At 41.7% G+C, this 25,315-nt stretch overlaps 1 protein-coding gene across 2 annotated transcripts in view; it reads right to left on the bottom strand.

The window, feature by feature from the left end:
• The window catches only part of CMIP (c-Maf inducing protein), a 135,923-nt gene that overhangs the window by 7,856 nt on the left and 102,752 nt on the right, over positions 1 to 25,315 (bottom strand). For both annotated transcript variants that reach the window (XM_075714933.1, XM_075714934.1), the window contains exons 6-15: positions 23,640 to 23,702; positions 22,098 to 22,178; positions 18,622 to 18,725; positions 17,915 to 18,019; positions 16,316 to 16,669; positions 7,320 to 7,385; positions 6,176 to 6,202; positions 5,652 to 5,700; positions 4,040 to 4,147; positions 1,370 to 1,486 (exon numbers count right to left, since the gene is read on the bottom strand). In XM_075714933.1, coding sequence (XP_075571048.1) covers positions 1,370 to 1,486; positions 4,040 to 4,147; positions 5,652 to 5,700; positions 6,176 to 6,202; positions 7,320 to 7,385; positions 16,316 to 16,669; positions 17,915 to 18,019; positions 18,622 to 18,725; positions 22,098 to 22,178; positions 23,640 to 23,702 — 1,074 coding nt within the window. The remainder of the gene's footprint in view (positions 1 to 1,369; positions 1,487 to 4,039; positions 4,148 to 5,651; positions 5,701 to 6,175; positions 6,203 to 7,319; positions 7,386 to 16,315; positions 16,670 to 17,914; positions 18,020 to 18,621; positions 18,726 to 22,097; positions 22,179 to 23,639; positions 23,703 to 25,315) is intronic.

Raw genomic sequence — 25,315 nt, 5'->3', positions numbered from 1 at the left:
GTGGGTAAGTTTTTAGAGCACACATTAGGCAAGCTAGATTAGAGGATCTTAGCAACATTTACTGACCTACTGACAAGAAACCAATTTTTTATTCGTAAAGAATGAACTCTAATCTCAAAGTCAGCCTATCTATCCTGTCTTCCATTAGTGCTCATTCCTTCTGACTGAGAGGTGCAATTACTTTGCATCAGTCCGGGAAGATGGCTTCATGCCACAGCCCTCTTCAGAACAGGTACAATCGATCCAGTGTTTCCCAGGTACACCGGCTAGACTGCAGATTGGCAGACTTGGGACATTACACGCAGGAAGAAGAGCCAAGCAGTTCCTTAAGTGCTGGACTTTCTGTCCCTAAGTGCTGGGGTTTCTGTGCAAGCAGAATGCATGTGAAGTGTATCCCATCTATGAGGCAGGATGGTGAAAGGCCAGAGAGGCTCCAAGAGGAGACGATGCTGGAGCTCGCTGCCGTGGCCAGGACACCCTCCATCTCCTGGGGAACACGCCTGACTCGCCCCTGCGCAAGGGTCTGCCAGGGGCAGGTTAGGCACCGGGGGATGATTCTAGTGGGTCACAGGGGCTTAGAACACAAGCTGCCCCCTCCATGCTGCCTTTCCTTTTCAGCTACATATCATGCCATTGCAATTAAAATGCAAAGCTTTTATTCCCTCCATAATTGTAATTATTTTTAATGAAAAAAAAAAATCAAGCAATATTATATTCAAATTCATGCAGCACACTCTTTTATTTACTGGATTAAATTAGCATGCACAGATCTAAGTCAATGAAAAATTGTAACTCTTCCCACCTATTTAACCACCCTCTATTTTAATTTAAAATATATGATGACTTTTACCAAGAAACTTCTCTAAGGAAATCCAGAAAAATATGTATAAACTATTAGTGCAACAAAAATAACCAATCATAAGCACAAAAAAATGTGTATTAATGGAAGTAAATAAGGTTTTGTAAATGCACTTCTTGTGCACTGCTCATTTTGCAGGTGGCAAGACAAGCATCAGGCATTTAGTCATGGAAAAACCTGGTGGTTCTGCATTCTGACCCCTCGCCACAGCCTATACCATCATGGTCACTTATTTCCTGTCTTAGCCTCTTCAACTGAATTATAGCAAACAACCTCTCTCTCAAAAAATTCTTGCACCCACCTTTCATGTAATTCACACTCGTATCTGCAGAACACCAATATTCCGCTCCACTTAAGAGAAACGCAACTGCCCGCTGCTGGTGTTTGATACGACACAAACCTGAACTCGTCTTCTCTAGTTCCACTAGATCTAATTCTGGGAAAGGCAGTGTGAAACCAAATCTGAATACTGCTCGTAAACCCATATGGCTACGTATGTTTAGGGCTTACCTCTACCATCGTCTGGTTACCCCTCAAAGCCAGTAGCATGCAAGGTCCTAATTTATTTTCAGCCAGTGAAAGCAGGAACTTCTTTGTTTTATAGCAGGATCCCATTAAAATATGAACCTATTTGAGAAACAGAGCTAAAATTAGAGGTGTAAACCTAAGAAACACATATACCTCTGGAAAGGACATTGTTACACAGTCAAACAAATGTAAGTATTTGCAACAAAGCTAAAGAAAAGGAAGCCCTCATTATGATTACAGTTGCAGTCTCTCAACATCTTTCTTGCTGATTGGAAGTGACTTTTTGAAAAAGGCGATGCCTAGTGAGATCTGAGGGAGCGGGTAGTTTTCCTCCATAAAGGAGCTCAGCTGACAGCCCAGAGGCCTGATACAGGCTCCCCAGGAAACGTCAGAGCAGCTGTGCAATTGCCCCCATCCCTAGTAACATGATGAACCCAGCCCCAGGGGAACCACAGGAGATTTTGCTTTCGCATCTGTTTGTGGTTCAGTTTCTCTGGAAATGCCAGCTGGTGAGCAAGGGTTGTGGGGGCTAGATGTCTAGGTAAAAGGCAGCGGGGCTGGCAATCTGCTGGCTGAACGCTAGCCTTGGTTAAGGGTTCATGTTCCAGAATGAACAGACAGGAGCTGACTGGGAAAGGATGGAGTGCCTTAAGAAAAGTCCTGAGTCCTAAGTCAGACATGACTTCACGTGCTTTCATGCTCTTCGGTCATTATCTTGCTTTCCCCTTTGCTCAGTTTTCCTGAGAGGAAAGAAATGCTGAGAACACTGCCTGAGTAAGACTCCTTCGAGTCCACTGGCTGACAAAAGTGATATGCAGATTCTCTCCTAGCTCCAGAAAGCATCAGATGGTATCACATAGTAACACCTATGGCAGAAATGCAAAGATACTTGTACAAATCAAATATAAGAGTCTCCTCTCACAAAAGAGGTTGGCAATATTCTTTCCCATTTAAAAGCCCTAGAGATTAGCTGCAGAGAATTTTGGGTTCCTAGGCGAAAGTCTTATTTTATGGCCTAGACGGCTGATTCACCAGCTTGCTGGCAGAGCACTATGTGAGAATTTGTAGTTTCCAATGACCTGGGCAGTAAGAACTCCATTACATAGACTCAACATCAGTACTACTCTACGATAAGCTTGTAAATACGTTCTGTGGTCCCCCTGGTTCATGGTGTATTGTGTGGACTATGTTTAATACTGCTGAAAAATATTGCAACCATGCCATGACGGGGTCAATTCTACACAGATCATGTGCTACCATGCAATTCTTCTTCCTTGTGGCTTCATTACCAGCAAGGCCTTTAGAAAAAACACAAAATCTTTTTTTCTTAAGTATCCATCAGCTCAGGTGGCCTTTAAAAACAGTAAGCTTCAAGCCGAAAAGGATTTAATTTCATGCTGTTATCATTAAGCTTTTTTGGAGGTTTTCTGGAGTGACCAAAAATACTGACACTAACAGTAATGTAAGGTTCATCTCAGAACAGGATGTTTTTCAAACTTGATGGTTAGTCGTTAGTAGCTCTTTAAGTATTTATCAACATCCTTGCAAAGGGCACAGAGTACTGCATATTAATGTGTGTTAGCATTGTGCTTTCTCATGCACGCCATCTCCTGATGCTCATAAATATCTTGGACCACAAAAGCTCTCAGGAGAAATGATACAGTTCTGAAGAAATTCTCTTTTCAAACACAGAAAGACATAGAACCAGCGAAGAGGGATGAAACCTTTTGTGAATAGTCTTTGTCCGTTATCTGTTTCAAAGGTATCTGGATCCATCTGAATTTAAGAGTATAGACAGACATGCACGTTCTTTATGTCCCAAAATGTTAAGCATGTGGGAGATGCACAAAACGTAGATCCCCCTGCCAGTCACTTCACTGCATACCCAGCAGCCAACTTCAACAAATGGTTTTCCCCTTACCAGGGAAAGGAAGTAATATCACTTCCATCTTGTTATATGGAGAATTAAGACACAGTGAGACCTATGTGAGTTGACCCAGGTTGCATAGGAAGACAGTGCCAACATCAGTGATTAAAACACGTTCTTTTCTGTCTAGTCCTCCTAAGAGTTACAAAAGAAATAACTGCAGGAAATGGAATGCTGGTTTCTAATTATACCTCCCCACAACAATGTAATTGGGCAGAGAAACTGCTAACACATTTTTAGATCTATCTAACCATCCTTTGATTAATTCAATGTTACTGTTGTTTTTAAATTCCAGGGTAGCCAATAAATGAAAACTGTAGGTGTGGATGTGCAGAACAGCCTGTCTCCCCTGTCTGCCAGTATTCCATATTCTCTGAGAGAGTTTTTTATACAGTCACACAAACACACATATTTATAAATACAAAACTACATACATACATATGCACACACATACATAAATGCATGGTTTTGTGCATTACATCACTGGTGAAAAAACATGCCAAAGTTCAAAAAGAGAAAGCTAACATGTTAACCAAATTGGCAACTGCAAGGAAGTTCAGTGGATTTGGTGATAGAAAGATTTCTATTTCCAGGTAAACACTTGCGGTTTACAGAACCATGGTTTTGATAATTTTTTGACAAAAGCAAGTAAATCCTGTTACTGCTGACTATGCATTAGCTACTTACTGCAAAGTTACTAAACTCACATTATTGCAGACACGTACCATACTGGCAAACAGCTCTCCATCATCATCACATGCCACTCCTCCAGGGCTGTAGAGCTGGAACCAGCCGTCTTTGCCAGCCCGCACACTCAGTAAACATGAGTGGACCTGCCAAAAAGTGAAGACATTGGGAAGGTTACAGCTCCTGCCAATAATCACCAGCATCTCCCACACTGGGCCAAAAGAAGTAACTCTGCAAAACCCAGGACTGATGGAAATTTCATGGTTAATATTCCAATCTACAGAGCTGCAGGCAAGTCTCCACTCACAAAATCCATTCTTTCAGTATAAACAAGAAGGGAAGCTGTATCATCGCTAATTGCATGGCCTTTTTCATTCCCTTTACACAAATCAAACATAAAATGGCTCTAATCTAGAACAGCTTCTTTCACTGGGAAAAAAAAAAAAAAAACCACCAAAAAAAAACAAACAAAAAAACCCACCCTCAAATTTATGAGCTTCTGCCATTTTCTCCCCATCCTCCCAGCATGTGTGTCTATACTTCTGATGTGATCTGCATACCAAATGCAGTGGCTGATGGCTTGCTCATTCCAATCATTAAAAATTCCTATTATTCCTGCTGTAATAAAACTAGACCAGAGTCAGGGTGAAGGAAGTCCACAAGGAAAATTCAACAGGGATATGTAAGGCAGAAGTTGCACACAAGAACTGGCACCAGTGAGCAACCATTAGTCTAAATTTGGCTCACTGTAGAGATTACTATATCTAGTCCCACAGTTTAACAGAAGTCATAATTAAGACTTCCCCCCCTCCCTTTTTCTTTTTCCCCTTGAAGAGACAGATGTTCTATTTCAATTTGCAGGGAGGGGAGACAGGAAAAGTCCATGTTCTTTCCTTTGGGCATGTAACACTAGTGACAGACGAAATCCTGGTGCCATTCTAAGACAAGAAGGTGTCTCTTATCTGAGAAGGATTAACTACTGCTCACAAAGGCTAAACCCACAAAAACCAGGAGTTCTGGGCAATGATGATGATGACACAGCCTCCTCACCCACAGTTTGAGGGAGCTTTCTTCCCTTTATGCCAACACCAAAAATTAATGCAGAGAGGTTCCCTCTGACTCAGCCAAAGCTGATGATGTTGAACAAGCTACATGTGCAGCTATGAAGCAGTCAGCCGCCATGAGGCTACAGCTATGCACTCATTCCAGTAACACACCTCCCACCCGCTTTCTCCTGCTAATTCATGAGAATTATGGTCATTTGCACACAATGTAACTGAAACGCAGCTAAATAAAACCTGTTATTTTGTAAGCTGTATGGATCCATGGATTTTGCTTCCCCTTTTTTGTACAGAAGAAGAAAAGCTTTGAGAGATTCAACAGAGTGGGAAAATCTTGCTGGTTACAGTTTACTGTGGAGCAAGGACATCAACTGATGCCAGACAAGGAGGTCACAACACACGTTTATACATAAGGCACAAAAGCATTCATACTAAGACCGTGTGCCCCGAGTGGCTATTACTCCCCAAGAGACTTAAGCACAGCAAAACCACACCGTGTTTTGAAACAAACTACTTGAGGAGAGGTCTTCTGAACAAGTATACTTGCAATCCCTCCAATTAATACTCTGTAAACTGGCAATAAACTCACTTCTTGCCTCGGGTCTTCTGCAAATCTCTGAATCACGTATTTCAGCTCCCTGAAAAAAAAAGTTAGAAGGACAAGAATAAGCAGTTGCCGGTTGCAGTATTCACAGAAGTGTCACATTTCTCTTGGATTACACTTTGAACAATATATATGCATGCACTTTAGAGAGAAACAAGTTGAACTGCTTCCACGGGAAGGAATCTAAAAGTGATTGCCAAGGACAGTGTCTATTCACAATAGTCTAGAAAAGCTTTCAGAGATGTGCAGTGACGAACTGGTTTGTAAATTCTATCAGCATCCAGTGTCTTTGGTCCTTGGGCTCCTGCCGTCACAGTAAATTACAAAGAAAACTACATCTCTTTATTGCTAACAGAACATGCTCACAGCCTCTCCTCTCACAGCTAAAAAACATTAGAGGTACAATATTGAATAATGCATCATTGCTATTATTGACTAGTACAAGTATTTTAAGTAATGACCCCCTTTAATAAAAAGAAAAAAAAAAAAAAAAAGCCCCACAAACTTACTTTGTGAATTTCTCATGTGCAAGAGCCCTGAAATTTAAAACAGAAAACAGAAGAAGAATATGAGGATTTGGGGTGGGGGGGGAACAACCCAAAACCCCAACAACCACTTTTTAGTTCTTTCCAGATAACAAAAGGATTTGATAAGCAACTGCAGCACACAAGACAAAAAGAATAATCTTTCCAAAAAAGATCGGGTAAAGTCTCCTTCATTAATCTAGGGGGAAGAAAAATGAAAGGGAGGGGTATGTAGGGGGGTGGAAGTCACTCAGAACAAATCTTGTAGCTCTTCTGAGTCCTGTCTTAGACAAGGCTCTGACTAACGTCAGTGGGAGCTTTGGGTCAGAAGAAAGTAAGTAAAAGACTTACAATACAGCTATATAATTAAACCCAGAATTTTGGCTACCTCCAAGAGCCAGGTGAATTCTTTAATTGCAATGCAATTAAGGCATGGTCACAACTAATTAACATCATACATCAGTAAAGCAATTAATGGTCATTCTGTGAAGTGCCTTGCATCATGGTATGGTTTACACCTCCCCCAGGACTCCCATTTGACTTGGGTAAATGATGTCTCTGTTGCCTATCTCGAAGCTCTCGCTGTAGCCCAGGTAACCTGGCACAGAGGATTAGACCTCTCTGATTCAAGACATCAGGTCATTAGGGGATGTGATAAGCTAGCAAATTGTACAATTATAGGTTGTAATGTTTGTCCGTGGAGGTCTGCATTTTATAAACACTACTGTTCATTAATAGGTTTCCGAGGGAGCTTGGCTGATGTGTAGGGTATCTTCTTCATTTAACACAAAATACAAATGATACAAGTCTCTGTGACGCCAGTAAAGCATCCTCCTCCACTAAATCTCTTACTTTACTCTCCTCCTCACCAGCTTTCGTTCCTTTCTTGTCTGCCTGTCTCTAGTTAACTATTTGTCTCTTCAGGATCATCTCAGAGAAATGGGGAAAGAAGAGGAAGATGGGGAAGTCTTTGCGTCCCTCTGCATCAGCCAAAATCAACTCTAGATTCTAAATCAATACTAGAGGCACAAAGCGCCTATTACCATCAGTTTGTAGATGACATTACATTTCCCCATAAAACAACAGTAACAAGAATAACCCAGTAAATACTAAGACAGTGCAAACTTACTCCTTGGGAAATGGGATAGGTTGAAGCAAGCTGGCCAGTGCTGGTCTCCAGTCATCATAGTCTGACCTGAAAAATGAACATTTTATTAACAAGATACGAAGTATTGAATATGGTTTGTCAACAGCTAGTTCAAGGAGTCAAAAGCTTTTTACGGCAGGCACCAACAACCCTTCTGTTTTACTGAGACACTCTAAAGATCTATGGTGACATTTCCCTTTCCATTTTCAGCACATTCTCCACTGAGGCACGATAAATCTGGTATTTACAATGACCTCCAGAGAGGCCTTCTTCATGTCAACTTAAAGACATTCCCTGCTTATGAAACCTGTTGACATTTAATCACTAAGTAATACTTTCGTCTAAGTTGGTACAGCAATTACCAGGCCATTGCTATTTACAGCTCTGCTCTGCATTTAATTGGAATTTTTTTTTTTTTTGATAAGACATAAGCCCATTTGTAAATACAGACACCCCCCCGCCCATTTTTGACCTTGGCACAAATGAATGGGTCAGTTTAAACAGTATAAAGCTGTTACTCATGAGGGCGGAGACTAGAGAAGGAAGCACTGTCAAAATTATTAAGAGTGAAAGAGGACAGATGAGGATAATCACAGCTGAGAGCTCAGACCAGTGGACCCTGTAAGAAGTGTCTCCTCTCTGCTGTGTTAGCACCACAGATCCCAGCTGATGCATTTTGTTTTCATCTCTGCTGTCAACATACAGAACTGGCCTTCTACAAGGAGCCATCTATAAGGAGATGCTCATGTGAACTAGGATAAAGAGAATGTTTTGCTTTACAGCATGCACTGGTCAGTGCAAACTAATCAGCAGTGTATCATCTCAAAGTACCTGCAAAATAAACGCCAGCTGCCTGAGCACACGTGGTGAAGCAGGTACAGCTTCTCATGTAGGAATGGCACTTTGCACACTGCCACCGCTCCCCTTCAAATGATCTCAAACATTTAGCGGTTAGCACTAATTAGCTGCCATCCCAATGCACCGCACAAAGGGTACAATCATTCTAAGATGGATGACGTGAAGAACACAGAAGATAAGAGAATTTGGCAAGTCAGCACCAAAACAGGGCACAGAACAAACCAGCCAAAGCCCAGATCCTGGCACTGCCTGCTCGGCCACTCTCACTCCAATTAATACCAATGAGTACACATGGAAGTAAACGTAGTAAACTTCATACAGGGTGAAACACCTTGGGATGTCTGTAGAAGACAATGTAGAAGGGTCTACCATCTCCTCTTACTGTTTACCCTTTGGATCTCAGTTCTAAAAGCCAGAGTATTGGCTGCAGCTTACTGCAAACTTGGCACAAAAGTATGGTGTTTCTTTAGGAAGGAACGAAGTGTAATGTTCTCAAATGGACAGTATCTACCGATAGCATTAGAAACAGACAACACGCACAGGAAGTGTTCCAAAATAATGCAATTTTTGCAAAGAGAAGGTTCTAGCCCAGAGAAATGGAAGATGGATGCATTTCCAAAAGTCTCATCCATTTTTGAACACATAAAACAGAGCTTTCCGTAAACTAATAACACACATGATGTTGGACAGTCCACAACTGTTCGTAGACACATTCATAGACACGTTCATGGACACAAAGAAAACTTACGAGCATGAGCAGTATACTTAAGAAGCAACATGCAGAGAAACTTTAATTGAAGGGTTACTCTTGATGTAAAAATCAACCAGGGAGGCAGTTATCACTTGCCCAAGGGTAGTATGAGTTCAGGTTACAAAAATATGTAACATCTCATGAAAGAAACCAATTCACAAGAACAACTATGATCTGATAGTAGCTTAACGTATTAAAAGAACAGATGAATGCTGTACAAAAGCACTGTGGGATGGGTTAGTAGCTCTTCTTCCATACTGCTGTGCAGAAGTCCCAAGTTCAATACAGACAGTTTTGTTTTCCATGCTAGGTGGAACCTAGCACAAAACTGAATGCCTGTAATTTTGGTAGGCAACTTCAGCAAGTAGTCCTGCCCTTTTCATGGGTGCATTACCAGATAATCCTTGCACGCACTTTCCAGTCATTTCCTGCAATGCCTTTACCAACAACCATAAAAGCACCTACGTACAAGGCTGGGGCTTAAAGACAGGCAATTCAGCAACGGAGGTGGCACTGGCCAAGCAAAAATCTCAGTGCTGGTTCTCTTCAAAACACCAAACAAATAACATTTGAGAGTCTTGGCTATGTCCCCTAATAAACAAACAACTTGTTTGCTTGTTGTTGCTAACAACAAGTTAGCACTTGCGGCACAAAGCATCGCTCATGGAAGCTACAGTAATCCAAAAAAGAAACCTCATGCCCATGCCAGTTGCGCTAGAAGCCTAATTTTCTCCTCCATCAAGAATTCTTGTTCTCTGGTCTAAATTAGCAGCATCTCTGAGATAAGGGGTGTTAACACTGACCTAAAGCGAATGCAAGTCCATCGCAGATAAGAGCATTCTGTGATCACCTATTCACAAGGTTCTTTCCAGAGACAAAAACCCCTTATGTGCTTAGACACTAAACAAATAAGGAAGATGACAAACTTTCTTTAGTGCCTCAGAACAGCAAGACATGAAGTAGGACTTCATTACAAGGGGTTGTTTTTCCACTTTGTCTGTGTAAAGTCAATACCATGAAACACCTGAGGATGGGGCTTGTCTCATAAACTGAAGTAAGTCAAGGAAACCTCTGATGTAGCACGTCTAGGATGAGCGATCTGGGTTCTTTTAACAAATCTTTGATTAGTTAAGGCTCTCTACAAGACTATTTGTTGTTTCTGACCTACAGACAAACTGAATGGATCAGTGACACAGAACTCTGACCTGTGTTCAGATTCATCTGAAAGTCTCCTGTTTACCTACCAGGTCTCTGCAGCAGACAGACAATGCAACATATCTATAGCTGCAGCCATGAGAAGTGCCAGAGGTCTCTGATCCACACAGCCTGAGTTTCACCTCGTTTGTTAGGTGCGAGAACACAGTCCAGACAACAAGAAGTAGTCTGACTTTGAGCCAGCACCATACTTCCACTCAGACATCCATCTCTGTACTCAGGATGTTGTGTGCTCCTCCTGTTACCATTTACATCCGCAGAAGCAGTCAGTCCTGCAGTGCTGTCCTCTTCCGATCACTGCTGTGCCCAAGCCTCAACTCGCCCTCCACATCACAGCCCTGCTTCTCGCAAGAGACCGCTGGGTGCAGCCTGAACGCTGGCCCTGAAGAGCTCACGCATGGACCTCAGTACCAGTGCTTGGGTCCTCAAAGAAGTCTAACGGGCAGTCTTTTTTCTTTCTTTTAAACATACATACCCTTTGGAAAGTCCTACTAAACCAGTAGCTGATTTTACTCTAAAAATGACACATTTTTATTGGTAGATGTGAACAACTTTAAAAGCAGATTTTTGAGCAGAAGATACCTGAAATCCAAAAGGCCGAGTCAGGAAATTCAAAGGTATTAAAGGTGTTTCACATCATATGAGATAAAGCACCCACAAATAGAAGCTTAAAAGCTGAGACCCACTTGGAGGCTGTGACATCTCAGGTTAAGTGTTACACCACTAAAATTCCTCCTTGAGGAATCTGGACAGTTGTGATTAGTAATAATGTGAACCAATCAATTTTTCATGGCTGATCTTTAAACGAAATTGCAAGAGGAAGAAAAAAGCTGCTTTGTAATAGACTGAGTGAAACACTGCAGACAGAATTGGACTGTATCACTCTCTGACTTTTCTTGAAGCTGGGAGTTACGTATGGCATCCATTTGCAGAGCAGGTCTCTGAGAGGGCAGTGAAAATAAACCATAGCCTGTTTTCCCAGGAGAAGAAGAAAAAGAAAACCGTCTCCTATGAAATATATAGTTTGGTCACATGAGTGGGACCTGAACATAAAATCTACACAACCTGTAATCCCTTCAATCTGAGCCAGGAAACACGAAACAAACATAGCACAAGAATAAAACTAAACTACTTATTAAAAGCCTACGGTGTGTCTCCTCCTCCCACCTATTCCCTTTTCAAAAACATTTTCCTTCTGTCTGTGCTCATCTCATCTGCACTCTCATTTCAGACAGTTGCTTTTTTCTTTTTTCTTTTTTTTTTTTTTTCCCCTGGTCCATTCAAAGCTCTAACACAAGACAGAAGTGTTTGAAGCAGGGAAAGAAAGGGAGCTAGATTAGCTCTGGCTGCAGTGAACAACCACCACGATGAGCCAGACAAAGAGACCATGCCAGGAGGAGGAGGGAGCACAGAGCTACAGGGAACACTCAGGAGAATGCCTGTGACAAACTCCCTTTGGAGCTCTTCAAAGGGTGCTGGGCTGAACGCTCACGCTCATCACACAGCTTAAATCCCAGGATTGGCCTTATAAAAGCAGAGGGGGAGAGCGACTCCCTAATGTACTCACTGGCTCTGATTTTTGCGGGATTTGCAATTTTAGGTGAGTAGCACAGCAGTCAACCTGCAGCCCGATCTATGGGTTCCTGGGAAACGCGTGCTAGGCTGGAGGTCAGGGTGCCAAGCAGGTGAAGGCTGTCAGAGCAGTCACCTGCTACTGCACACAGCTTTACTTACCCAGAAACCTTTTTTAAGGGATTGGCCAGAACATTGGCCAGCCATAATAATTAAATAATCCCCAACTGCAGTGACTTTGCCTTTGGGCCATCGCCGCTATTGGCCTGCCAACATAATACATTTTCCTTCCCGGGGATCACCTTTCACCAAAATGAAAACCTGCCCATATGTCATGTGCGGCACAAACAATCCAAAACATATTAGCAGCCCAGGGCAACCCTGATAAACATGACATAAGAGAATCCACTTGGGATATTCAGAGCATGCCACTGACCTATTGGGGAATGCAGAGAAGGCAGGGGAAGCTCCAGTGGCCGCCAGTGTTCGGAAGGCTGTCTGTCTTATTACCGAGAGAGTGCAAGCCCCGAGTCCTCTCGTTTTAGAGGATAATAAAGAAACACGGAGCAACTGCTTGGAAGCAGCTTGTTTCTCCAGACTGAACGGCTTGACAAGATCAAAAATCTTTTAGGTAACTCCTCTGTTATCAAATAATAGTAAGACGACCCGGCACCCCAGACCTGTACCTTATCCCTTCTTTCCCTGGCTCTAGGTCCAACTCCTCTGAATTGCAGGGCACAAGGTTTAGCTCAGGGCTCCAGGGCAGGCTGAGAAGAAGCCCCATCAGACCCCCTGTCATGTAAGGCATAAACCGGCTATCTGCAACACAGCGAGATGTCTTTTCACATTCAGCTTTCTTTTGAGCTGGGCTCGTTCATTTTTTTAAAAGAAGAAAATTTAGCACCACTGACAGGCCCTAGAAAGGTCCTGCCCTGGCCGCCGACAACAGAAAAGGCCTCCACTGCTCGCAGTTGGCATGGCAGCGTCAGGGAACAGCAATGCAAGCTTGCCCAGAGGAGCCGACTCTACCCTGGTCACACAGGCCCCAGAGAAGGGCACAAGTATTTGGGCATCTGGAAGGACCCTCGACACTACAGGCAGCCATGGAAACAAAAAAATAACACAGACGAAGGGTGACAGCTTACGACACAACATCATCACAGCCACAGCCTCCCTTCTTGCAGCCAGTTTAGTTTGCTATTTGTTGTTCAGGATTTCACTACAGGCGCAGTTTAAGTGTTCTCCCCATACACTGGGTGTTGCCAGGGGAATCAGTGGGGTCCTTCAGGTGACACGCAGACTGTGAATTTACCCGGTCCAAGGAAGAGGACACACAGCCCCTTTTACTGCAGCTTTCTCTAACTGCAGTTGTGCTGTTCAAGCACAAGATTGGCTGTATAAGAAATTCTCTAATGCATGGAAACATTAACATGCAAGTAGGAGCTGGACAACACTAAGCAGCTCTCAGAGCCTCTGATTTAATATGACAAACAGAAGGATTTCAATTAATTTCGTGCATTTTTGACACACCAGTTTAAGACTTGTAGCATTCAGGAGGCACTGACTGGCATCGAGAACACTATCAGAGCCCAGAATGCATTAGAGAATATTGACACAGAAGTTCGATTCACTTTTGAGTGCAGGACAAAAATACCATGTTCCACTAGAGATTGTCTCCTTTAAGATCTGCCCAGACTTTCGGTCATCTACCAACACCTTTAAAACCACGATCTCCTGTTTTCCTTTAGAATGCAATAGTTGTGTTCTGTTACTTAACTACATTAGAAAAGGCATCAAAGACGTTCTTGGTGCTATGATAACAGCCACGCCGATGAACTTTCTAATCTGCACATTTAGCCTTCCGTGCAAAAAGTGAGGTATTACAGTGGTTATTAAATAATTGCTGTTACATTTTTAGTAATATTGGAAGTGCTTTTTTTCCCAAAAAAAGTAAGTATTGTGTAGGAGTTAGGTGAACAATAAAATGTCCTCTGCTGAAGATACTGTTAAGAATTCTTATTTGCTAGACTTTCAATAATTAAAATCTGCCTAAATAAATTACTCCCTGCTGCCCTAAGTTAATTATGTAAAAAAGATATCATTGTTGGTGACTCTCTTGTTTTGATGATGATATTGAGTCAGACACCTAAAAGAACAATTAAATTCAATGCTAAGCAACTTATTTATGTTTGGCTTACCACTGTTATTAATAAGAACATTATTTTAGTGACTGCCTGCTGAGAGCTCAGCTCCTGGATAGCAGTTGTTTTATAATTAATGTTTTCTTCCTACTGGCATGTTCTTCAACTCTCTATCTTCATTTTCTTAGTTTTTCAAAGTACAGTAATAGTATTTAGTGCATCAGAAAGCCTTTGTTCTAGAAGAGTTTCAGCATGCAAGGAATCAGCATCATAACAGCATTATCTTTCATTTTTGTTAATAACTACTAGTCTTTCTACAATGCTTTTCCATCACTGGTTTCAGAGTTTAAAAAACAACATTCAAAATCTTTACATATATTTTATGGATAAGGAAACTGAGGCACAAAAAGAAGCAACTTATCGAAAACCTCTTAGTAAGCCAGTGGCAGAATCAGGAGCAGAACTCATTTATGCATTACAGCTTTCAGGTCCAAAAAAAAATCAAGGGATGAATAGGAATGGAAGGGAACCCAAATCAGTGGAGCTACAATATATACCAGACATGGCTCTGCCTTAGAAACTGTCCTATATTCTCATAGGTTGTGATTTCTCATGCAGGGTATGGGCTCTGGCAAGGCAATCTGAGGAGAGTTGCACCGATTTTGTTGTATCGCTGGTCCTTCACTATGCACATCCTGTGGGTTTCATCCCTCAGAATCACCACTGTACAAGCCAAAAAAGGGCACAAAGCTGCTCCACACCTACAACTTGTGTGATAACCGTAACAGATTCCCATTTTCACTGTTGCTATTGAAGAGCTTGATTTTTAAAAAGACAGCAAACACATCAAAAAAACCCCGTTATTTTAAGGTATGGAGTGAAATAAGAGCTCTTTGTGTAGGAAACTATATGGGAATTGAGACTTTGCATATCAAATGCTTAAAATGTGGAGAGACCGCGAGGAAGAACATGCCCATTCGTGAATTTGTTTATAAGTGTGTGTCAGCTGCATGGTGAAACCAAAACCGTCAATGCTTAGTCAGTCAGCATCCAAGCCAGCATCAGGACTGAGTTCACAGTGTTTATGGAAAATATCTAGAGTCAAGGGGACAGGCATAAATACATGATGTGTTTAATGTAGCATCTGGGTGCGTGAAGACTCAGAAGTCACCAGGCGAAGCAAAGTCAGATGCTGTGCTTTTTTAATGCAAACATTTTTAAAGGGGAAACTGTTCTAATGGGAACAGCATCTTGGATTCACCTGTCCCATCTCTAGTTCCAAGTGTGTGCTTACATATGTATTTGCAAACCAGCTCTGCAGTGAATGAAAGAATTATGTTGAAAATTGGTACTATGTTTTTTGAAATAAATTAAAATGTGGGACAAAACTTTCACAAAATCCTCTATCACAGCAGTTGGACTTCATTTAATTCCTTGAGAGTGTACACCCAGATTTGCATTTGACTTCAGTGTAGCCACATGCTCACAGTTTACAGCAGTCCAAATTTCACCCACCATGTCTTGTATTCTAAAAAACTCAACTATTACTTCATTAAGCCTTACATTGTTTAAAAATAATTAATGTAGAAATATAACAGTTTGCCCAAAGACAAACTGCAACTCAGCAGCAGAGCTGGCTGTCAAAGTCAACAAAGTTGTTTTGCGTTGTTTTACTGCACTTCTATTATAGAAGCACTTTACTGCTTCCATTCTGCAGTCCACCTTCTGTGTTACTCCTTTTCATTTACTTATCCAGGACAAAACCAAGCTTTTCCCAAAGAACTTTTTGTTTTATGTTCCTCTGGAAGATATTCAGAGGATGTGCCTCCCAGGAAACCATGGAGCTATCATTTTGTAAAGGCTATTGGAGCACTCCTCCACTAATACGGGTCCGCTGTACCAAAGCAACTGGTCAACAAGTAGAGGCTCCACTCTAATACAAGTAAATCTGAACAAGGCATAAAACTTCTACAAATATGTGAAGGGAGAACACCTAAGCGAAAGACACTGATCTCATCCAACTCCTGCTGAAGCCAGGGGAGCAGCACTGCCTATCACTGCACAAGCACTGAGCCTAGCACAGACCTGTCTTTTCTAGCTCTGTCTCGGGCAATCCCAAGAGCCCTGGAGGAGACAAATGGATTTTTTTTTTTTTGGTGGGCAAGAACAAAAGAGAAGCCACTGGCAACAACATCCCATCTTCCGTAATATGCCTGAGGCTCACTGTACAAATAAGCTTTCCGTTTTCATCTTCCTAATGCTATTTTTAGAACATATTGGCAGTGCCAGATGTCTCTTTCAGAGGCTGAACTCCAGAGCTAGAGTTAGATTTATAACCATGTGCTTGCTGGCCACAGATGTTGAAGATGACAGGCCTGTGGGAAAAGCCCCTCATTGTTAAGATGACATTGTTCAAAAAGCTGTTTAAAATAGTTACTCACAGCATCTTGAGTATTTCAACATAACAGCCAAGGATCCTGTCTGCCTGGGCACTCAGCTCAATGCTCATGGTGCTGCAGGTAGGACTGACCATCAAGCAGTCAATCAGGTTGGGCTCGCTGTCATTGCCAACGTTGGCTGTCATCTTCTGATTAGCTGTGTTGTTGCGCTCCACTTCCACGTGGATCTCATTTGAAGTGACAATAACTGGTTTGAGACGGGATTCAGTCAAGGTGGCCTCTTGAGAGACCAGGTCAGGACTTGTGTGAAGAAGGCGAAGGGGGAGATTAGGCTTTCGGTCACACTGCTGCTGACAGCCATTCCGAATTTCCTTCAGGCTTGGCGAATTGTCTCGACTGAATTTTAAAAATAAACCAATAATTTCAATAGACAGACATAACAGCAGAGAGCAGGGGAGAGAGTGCAACACTCAGAAGTCAAGATCTTTTGCAATCTCCCACTGCATTTCACCCCAGCCCACGAGATTGCTTTCTCCTGTGTAATCGGATTACTGAAATCAATTAAAAACATTAAAAGGCTCCAATAGGACTGTTCTGCAGCCCCTACTCTACAAAGATTCAAGTTTTCATTACTCTAATTAACACACCAATTTAGTACAAAGGTGAACTTTCCCATCCAAGTTGTGCAAAGCTGTAACAGAATCCATGCCCAAGTATGTATCTGGCTACAGTACATGCCCAGACATTTGTCTGCAGCCCTCGCGTCTGGAATTTTTGCTGGACACTAAGCAGCCCCTGTCCGTGCTCTACCATGAGGAAAGTCAGATAGGCATAAACAAACAGGAAACATAGCAGAGGGGAACCCTCAGTGTCTACTGGAAACTGGCTCGTGTGTCAAGAACTGCGGCATCTATTTTGCAGTAAGCCAGGAATCAAATTTTCCACAATAATGGAGACAGCATTGTGAAACCAGCTCAGGTTCAAAGCTGTAGATACACAGGGATTTACACACAACCCCTTCTTCAAGATCTCATCCTTCCCTTTGCTTTAGGTGTAACACACACTTCATGGGCCAGAAAAGGAGCAAAATGGACACTGCTCTGGGTAGTGCTTAATTCCCAGAGACTCTTGTGTAGCACTTTCATCTTTTGCTGGCCTGAAAAGGCTGGTTACAGCTGCAGTCTGTCTTACAGGAATATCTCAACAGTGGCCAAGATCAGCATGCAGCTGGTTATTGAGCTTCATCCTGGAAGTTACTGCAGCTTGCAGTACTTCTGTGCTGGGAACTGCTGTGCTTCTTGCATCACCAGCGCTGCCCCCATTTCCAAGCATGGGAGCCATAGATGTGCAATTACAGATTGTCATGCTCTCTGCCCCAAATCAAGCCACAGTGAGTACAAATGAATGAAGGTTCATCATTTTTCAGGTTTTCAAGCACACAAAGTATAACAAACGTAGTCACATATCTCCAAAAACATGCATGTGATTGACCAGAACTCCCACATGTAACACTAGCAATGAGCAGAGTGAGAACGAAGACATGCTCTCACATACCCACACCCATGCTCACATCGATCTTGTTTACAGATGCCATGGGTTTGGAAGTGAGTAACATGCGGTCAGCTGGGAATTCATACTGACCTGTTGATAAATTCCTCGTAACACGAATAAATGGCTGCTAAGCACACAGCTACAAGATTTGGCAGGACCCTGGGATGGGGGCATTGTCCAGTTGGACCATGCATGCTGAAAAACAAAAACCAAGATGACATCATTGTGAGGAAGCTTTCTGTGGGCAAAAACAGTCAGACAGAACGGGGTGATAGAACTGGATAGACAGCCTTGGGGAATCTTCAGAAGGGCCATAACAGAGACTTATTTTAACCCTGTAAATCCCTACCCAATGGCCCTATTTATGAATAAGGCTAAGCTGCATCCTCAGCTTATTTGATGTGGTATCTCTACAGTCCCCTCAAAATCTCACACATGACTGAGCATTATGTGGTCTAAAGTTAATGGGAATCTCTCTGTAGAGGTTCTGAGTCTAAATGTATAAAAAGAATATACACACAGCAAAGTCCATTTGCTTCCACTGTGTAACTAAGCAGAAAACCCCAGCCATATTTAAGAATTAGGTTTTTTTTAAAAAAAAAAAAAAAAAAAAAAAAAAAAGAGAGACTTCAGCAACATTGCCTCATGGACTCTTCTAACTTATTTGCTGTTTACCAGTACCAAAACCCACCAGCTACTCTTAACAGCCAGTAAAGAGATGAGCAGGGTTGGGAGCAGTAACACAGCAAAGCATGTACAAAGGACTGGAAATATGCCATAAATGAAATGTAACTAACCTATGAATAAACTTCTTCACCACCTCCATTCCAGCATTCAGCTCATTCAAAGCCAGAATATACTCCTGAGTAAACAGCCGCAACCGAGGGCACTTCCCAAAATCCTGTCCAAAAAGGAGAGACTCAGTGAAGACGGTGAAACATGCCTGCAATGTACATCGAAACTGTGGGTTTTCAAAAGAAATCAACTCAGACACAACTGAATTCACTTTGTTATTATGCTGACAGCTTCAAGAGCACAGTATCACTGCATGCTGAAGTAATGTTCTTTCCACTAATAATGACATGCTTTCAAATTATCCTCTTTCCCCCATGCCCACACCTTGAAACAAAAGACACATTTAATGAAAAAGAAAAAAAATCCTACCTGCACTTACATTTCTTTTGTACATTTCACTTTATGCCTTTATTTTGAAATGCATTTTTTGTTGTTTGGCATTTCTGCTTCCACTCATAACTGCAGCTTATTAGAAATGCAACTCTAAAAGTAATTTTGTACTTCCATGTTTGACATCATATCTGTTCTGGTTTTAGAGAAAATCTTTTTGGCATGCGATCAATTAAGTGATCAAGTATAAAACCAGAGATCAGTTCTTCCTCCAGGGATTTACTCCAGCTACAATGTGAGTTCAACAGGTGAGCTCAACAGTCACTTTCTTTAAATCCTGCAGTCGGAAAGGCACCTGCTAACTGAAATCCTGCATCTCCTCACATCACCTGCTATTTTTAGATGTGAAAGGAGTAAAATCTGCTGTGTTGTGAGTGTTACTCCACAGCACATTTCTTCCCATTTACACAGGTGTAACCTTATTACACAGGTGTTACAGAACTGCAAAGCTACATTTCCAAGCGGTGAACAAGGCCCACTGAGGACAAACAAGCCCTCCCAGTTATCCTTCAAGCAGCTGACTGTGGAAGAAGAGTAACATTGAAAAAATAAATGGCAACTGAAATTTTAAAGAAATGCCACAAGTGGTAACGAATTGGTGGTCTGTGAAAGGGAAGATACACTCCCAAAGCACTGAAACCTTCTATTACTTGTTTTGGTTTCAGGCACTTCTATAGCACAACCTATATTAACATCTCACAGGTTTTGCAGCTAGAGAAACTTACCAAAAATGTGGATACAAGCCTAGGCAGAACAATGTCTCCTTCAAGTGTAAAGTGTCACTCTTTGCTAGTACTGAATGGCTACCTGGTAACTTCACCCAGCAAAGGGACTGAGGGCGATTCCACAGTTGGTATTACAATTAAAATCATTAAACTTCTAAAAACTTCTTCAGGCAGGTGCAAATACACTTGGTTCAAGGGCATGAGACCATGTGTGCTTCCTATATCATTTGGTGCCATTTGATTTCATGAACACTCCTTGCAAGACAGCTTTTGCAGTTGCAATTTTTTAATGAATTTTTTTCAGCCCATGTAGGTTTCCTAACTCAAGTTAAATGAAAGTCCAAGAGATCGTAAAGAGGATGTCATTGCTGACCTCTCTAAAATAAAATAGCTCTCTAAATACAGTATGATGCCCTGTCACCATACCAGGTACAGAAAAATACATACAATCAATATTGTTTGCTCAAAAAAAAAAAAAAAAAAAGAAAGAAAAAACCCAAACCCCAATGCAAACCACAATGGTGCTTATATTCAAACATTTGGGCTAAGCTTACAGCCAGCTGAAATCCAAAGGTACTGAGAGGTTGCTGAGCCCTCCTCAAACAACTCAGCATATAATAGTCTCCAGTCTTGCACGTAACCGGTAATATCAGCAAGACAAAAAGCTGTCCTCATTCTTTTGAGATTTCAAAATGATAGATAAATGAAGCACTCTTTCTCCATTTTATAGGTGGGAAACTGTGGAACTAAACTTGTCGTGAGCTTATCAAAGACCACAGAGCAAATTAGCAGCAAAGGTGGGAACACACAGCTAGGTCTCCTGCTCCAAGCACACCGAATTGCATGGGGCCTCCTAAGGTTATGAAGTTTACTGCCAACAACACTGTCCCCCTAAAGGATAACTTTATTTACATGCACACACACACACATTCTCTAAAAGACTATTCAGTACAGAAGTCCCTGGAGAGCAGTAAAGTGCCCAAATCCACTCCAATTAATATATGACACCGTAAATTCTCTGACTACACACTGCGGTACAGACATGTTGATTTTCAATCTGCAAATGTTAAGTATGGTAAATATACCCAATTCTCTGAAGCTAATCAAATACAAGCATTACACTATGCATTTAGATTTTATTTGAGACCCCTCAAGAGCTCTGGATGCTTTAAAAAAATCAGTCCGGAATCCAAGAACAACATTTACAGAATATTTCCTTGAACACTACAGAATATTCAAAAATGTTTACATGTCTGCAGAGTGCAGGCACAGAGCCAGGAATATGACCTTTTTGCCATCTTGGGCTTTCTACTTCGTTCTGTAAACTCAAGGAGTTAAATAATAATAACACTGTTGTAAAAATAAGAAATATGAACTGTTTTCTACTGGGTTCATGCTGTACACAGCAGGGCAGCAGATGGTCTCTAAAATTGTATCAGTTAGTGAAAAGAAGTTGATTTTATAGTTACAGAGGTATGAGACCCTTGAGATCACAGCCAAGTCAACTGTCTTAAATATTTTATTTTATTTATTTGTTACTCTGCCACAGCATTGTGAAGTAAAATGTCTTTATGTAACCTAAAAACCATGGCAGAAAACTTAATATGCCACAAAGGATGGAGGGCTGGTAAACACCCAGACCTCTCTTAGGAAAGGAATATGGATCATGTAAGAGCATCTTCAGACTCTGCAGGGGGGGAAATCCGGTATACGGGGTAGAGAGAGAAAAGCTGGTAGGGCAGTCTCCTAGCATTTATTTCAATCACTAGCAAGGAATTGATCAGCAATGAGAAGAGAGAAAGCAGCCTGGGAGAGAACCACCATAAAATGAAGAGTACACAATTCCTGGAATGAGAAGGAAGAATAGCAGAAAAGCATAAGGAAATTCAGGAAAACTAGGTAAGAACTCATTGGACATGAGTCTAAAGAAAAATGGAAATCCAAAGAGCAAGGGGTGTCTTACAGAAAAAAAAAACGTTGAGGGCCTCAGCTTAAAATCAATGAAGCCCCTATTCTGATTTTGTTATTTAATTGATTTTAAACCATTATAGCTACAAGGATGGCATGCGGGGAGTAAATAAGGAGCCAAGAGCCAGGTGGGAGAGAGATGGAGCTGCATATGCTGCCACTGCTGCCAAAAAAAATGTTCCCCAAATCATGGCTTTGCCTAGATGCTTTTGAAAGTCCCACCGAACGCTTATTAGTTCTGCATTTACCAAGCAACACACAATTACATGCAGCATTCACAGTTTGGGGGGTTAGATTTAGATATCACAGTGCTTTGTGCATTACAGGCAATAGAGCAGCTGCTAATTACAAAAGGTATCACAGTAAAACTTCTCCAAACTGACACATACACTCACCATGTTGTGTTTGAGAATCCTCTGTACCACCGGTGTGAACACTTCTATCACAACCATGGACCGCGGGCGCTCTCGGCAGTGCTGTAATGAGCAACAAGTCATTTTGGTGAGCTGCAGAAATTATGAAGATGGGTCTCCTCTGGCTTCACACCCCATGCATGGATTACCCAAAGGTTAACAAGATCCAAGGGCTAAATTAACCTTTCCTGGGATAAGGGTACTCATAACACTGCTCTCTCCTATGTATTTGCTGGCATCTAACAGAAGATTACCATGGGAGCTCACGAACTACACGAGTTCCTTTCCGTACTGCCTGTTCTTCACAAAACTCACTGGAACGTAGTATTTTTGGGACTTCTACCCCTTTTGTCAAATTTGGTTGAAACTTGCCAACAGTTTTAAAAGTAAAGGGGTTGGGGACAAAAAGATATGTAGACACAGGCAGTGTAATGGCACAGACCTCCTTTCCTTGGGATCCAGACTAAAAACCTGTGGTGGATCTTGGAGGGTACCAACAAGCCACTCTCCCATCACAAGCTAAAACATACAATCATAATATATCAGTCAGAGTAATTTAGGTTGGGAAGGACCTTTGGAGGTCATCTGGTCCAACCCCCCACTCCAGGCAGGGTCCATTTTGAAGCTACATTAGCCTTCTCATTAGCCTTCTCCATTTCAGTTCTGAGTATCTTGGAGGAGGAAAAGTCCATAACCTGTTTCCCTTCCTGCAACTATACACAGCCCATCTCACACATTTAAAGATAATTAGGTGCCCACCTCTGATGAAGACGAAAGGCAAAAAAACCCAGGAATAAAAGTGCCTTGAGTCCGAGGCTAGACATGACCCTAAGAGTGGCTTATAAAAATGCAACGGTCAGAGGAGGTTCTGAAACTTGATTTAATTTCTGTAGGAAGAAGCTGCTGAAGAATAACTCTGGATGGGAATTATAAGCAGCATCCAGAACATTTGACAAATGTATACCCAGTCATCAGTAAGCAAATTTAAGCAGACTTGAAACTGAAACACAAACAGGCCTAGAGGAAAAGTAGTATTTTCAAATCTAGAAGCTCTGCAACCCAAAGTACTCAGAAGTTTACGGAAAAGATGCAAAATGCAGCACAAGCATGGATTTACCAGGAAAGGGAATGGGTCCTTATGATCTTTCCACTGCCGTTACCCAATTACACAATACCATTAGGGCTGAGTTGTGCATCACATTACCAACTCCTCTGAACACAGTGGCTCCACTGATGTTTGCACTAGCTAAATAGAAGATGCAGCAGGACATCTCTTGTACCCAGACTGGGGTGTGGGAGTCTGAAGATTTTAATTCTCACAGAGTATCAGGACTATGCAGTCTGATGTACTAAAGATACTGTTCTACTTATCATAATGGTGCTGTTAGCTATTCCAATATCATTGGTTGTTGACAAAAACTGAAATCATAAGATAAGGAATTAAAGAAAAAAAACAACCACCCCCTCAAAGAATTACACTCATATACAACTACGAGATTTCAGAAAGCAAAGCTGTTCTGATACCTTGCAGAAGAATTCACAGAGGTCAGGAGGAGGATGGTTGTTTTCCAGCAAAGGTGCAATTGCCTTTAAAAAGAAAGAGAAAAAATTAATTAGAGGACTGCAACTGGAGTAAACATTTTGCAGGGAAATATTTTTCTTGAAAAGCTCACTTTTAAAAAAGAAGGACAAAAGCATCAATAGAGAAATTAAAGGTGGACTGTGTCTTTATTTTACATGTAAGCTCAAGCACACCTCTGTTATGAATCCTCAGGAAAATTTTGCTTTTAACTACATCAGTGTAAATACATAAAACACAGCAAAGGAGTACAATTTTTATAATGGTTTAAATGAAAACAGGAGCAGACCAATTGTTTTAGGATGTAAAACAGCAAGGATGAATCTGGCTCACTGTTTCAGTTACAACATCTCCCTAAAAGAAAAAACTGAAAAGCACCACACACACACACGTCCTTTACAAAAGAGTTCGAGCTCTTTGTGAGAAATAACTCACTGAAAGTAACATAGCACCGTTCTTACCTTGGAGGACCCTATTCATCAAAATCAAGCATCTAACTTTATGAAAGTTGAGATCAACCATTCCTTCTTTGTTGCTACGCAAACCAATGTGCTTATGCTCGGTAAATAGATTAGAGGTCATATCTGCCACTGAGTGTGTAATGAACTTAACGTTGTTGTTACTTCCTTTGTAAATTAGAAAATGGTACTAGAACAATGTATTCTCTCTCTGTGATGGGTGCCTTCGGGCTTTTCCAGTCTTGAGCTAAAGGGATTCCCAGTACCCATTTAAAAGTAAGACTCTAAACACAGCAGCTAGGACATTTTGTATCAAGCAAGTGAACACCAGATATTTTATCTGGATGGCATCTGGAGTTTTACTAAGGCAGCCTGCTTTGGTTTTGCTCTCCCTCTCGTCTCCTTAAGGACTTCAGCCCCGGTGAGTCTGCTTGCAATGACTGTGTTTCACAATAGCCATTTTCACACAAAAACAGGTCAAGATTCATGTAACTTTTAACAATGAAACCGCAGCACATCTGCAAAGATCTGTTTCTGGTTTGGTTACACGTAACATCTGTAAAGTTTCTGTTCGTCACTGTGTGCCATCTTTCTGCAACTGTTCACTCTTCCTCTGGTGGTGGTCCAGCGACTGTGGACTGATGGAGAATGCGACACTGTTCAGTGAGACTAGAATATCCTTGCTACCCATCCAACACCTGAGCTAAAGATCTTCCTAGAATCCATCTTTTGGAGTGTTTGCTATAGGACCTGCCAAACCACAGGAGCCATGCATGGCAAGATCACCAAGCGTTTATACCTGTCTGCTAACTGTCAGAGGATCACTGCATCAGAGGTGTAACTGGCTGGTTGTCAGCCTAAGAAAAATGAGTTTTACTGTTTCAGCCCAGTCCTTACTGAATGTAGGGAATAACCACAACAGACACTATCAAGTGGATCACAGCTCCACCTGTACAGTCAGCGTGGAAGCGTGACAGCATGAAAACAGACTCTATTCTCCTTATGTGCGCTGTGGTTAAAAGCAGAAACTTGCATTGCCCAGTCATGGTAACACGTGCTTCCCCTTCCTTACTGGGAAGGGATCAGTTGTAATATCGACCTCTTCCAGCACCATCTAGAGAAGGAAAGGTGGTTCCATCTGCATGGCAAATCACTGCATACTT

The sequence above is a fragment of the Pelecanus crispus genome, chromosome 8, assembly GCF_030463565.1.
Source record: "Pelecanus crispus isolate bPelCri1 chromosome 8, bPelCri1.pri, whole genome shotgun sequence".
Lineage (NCBI taxonomy): Eukaryota > Metazoa > Chordata > Aves > Pelecaniformes > Pelecanidae > Pelecanus > Pelecanus crispus.
The sequence above is the reverse complement of the archived record's forward strand: the minus strand, read 5'-3'. Positions and strand labels throughout refer to the sequence as shown.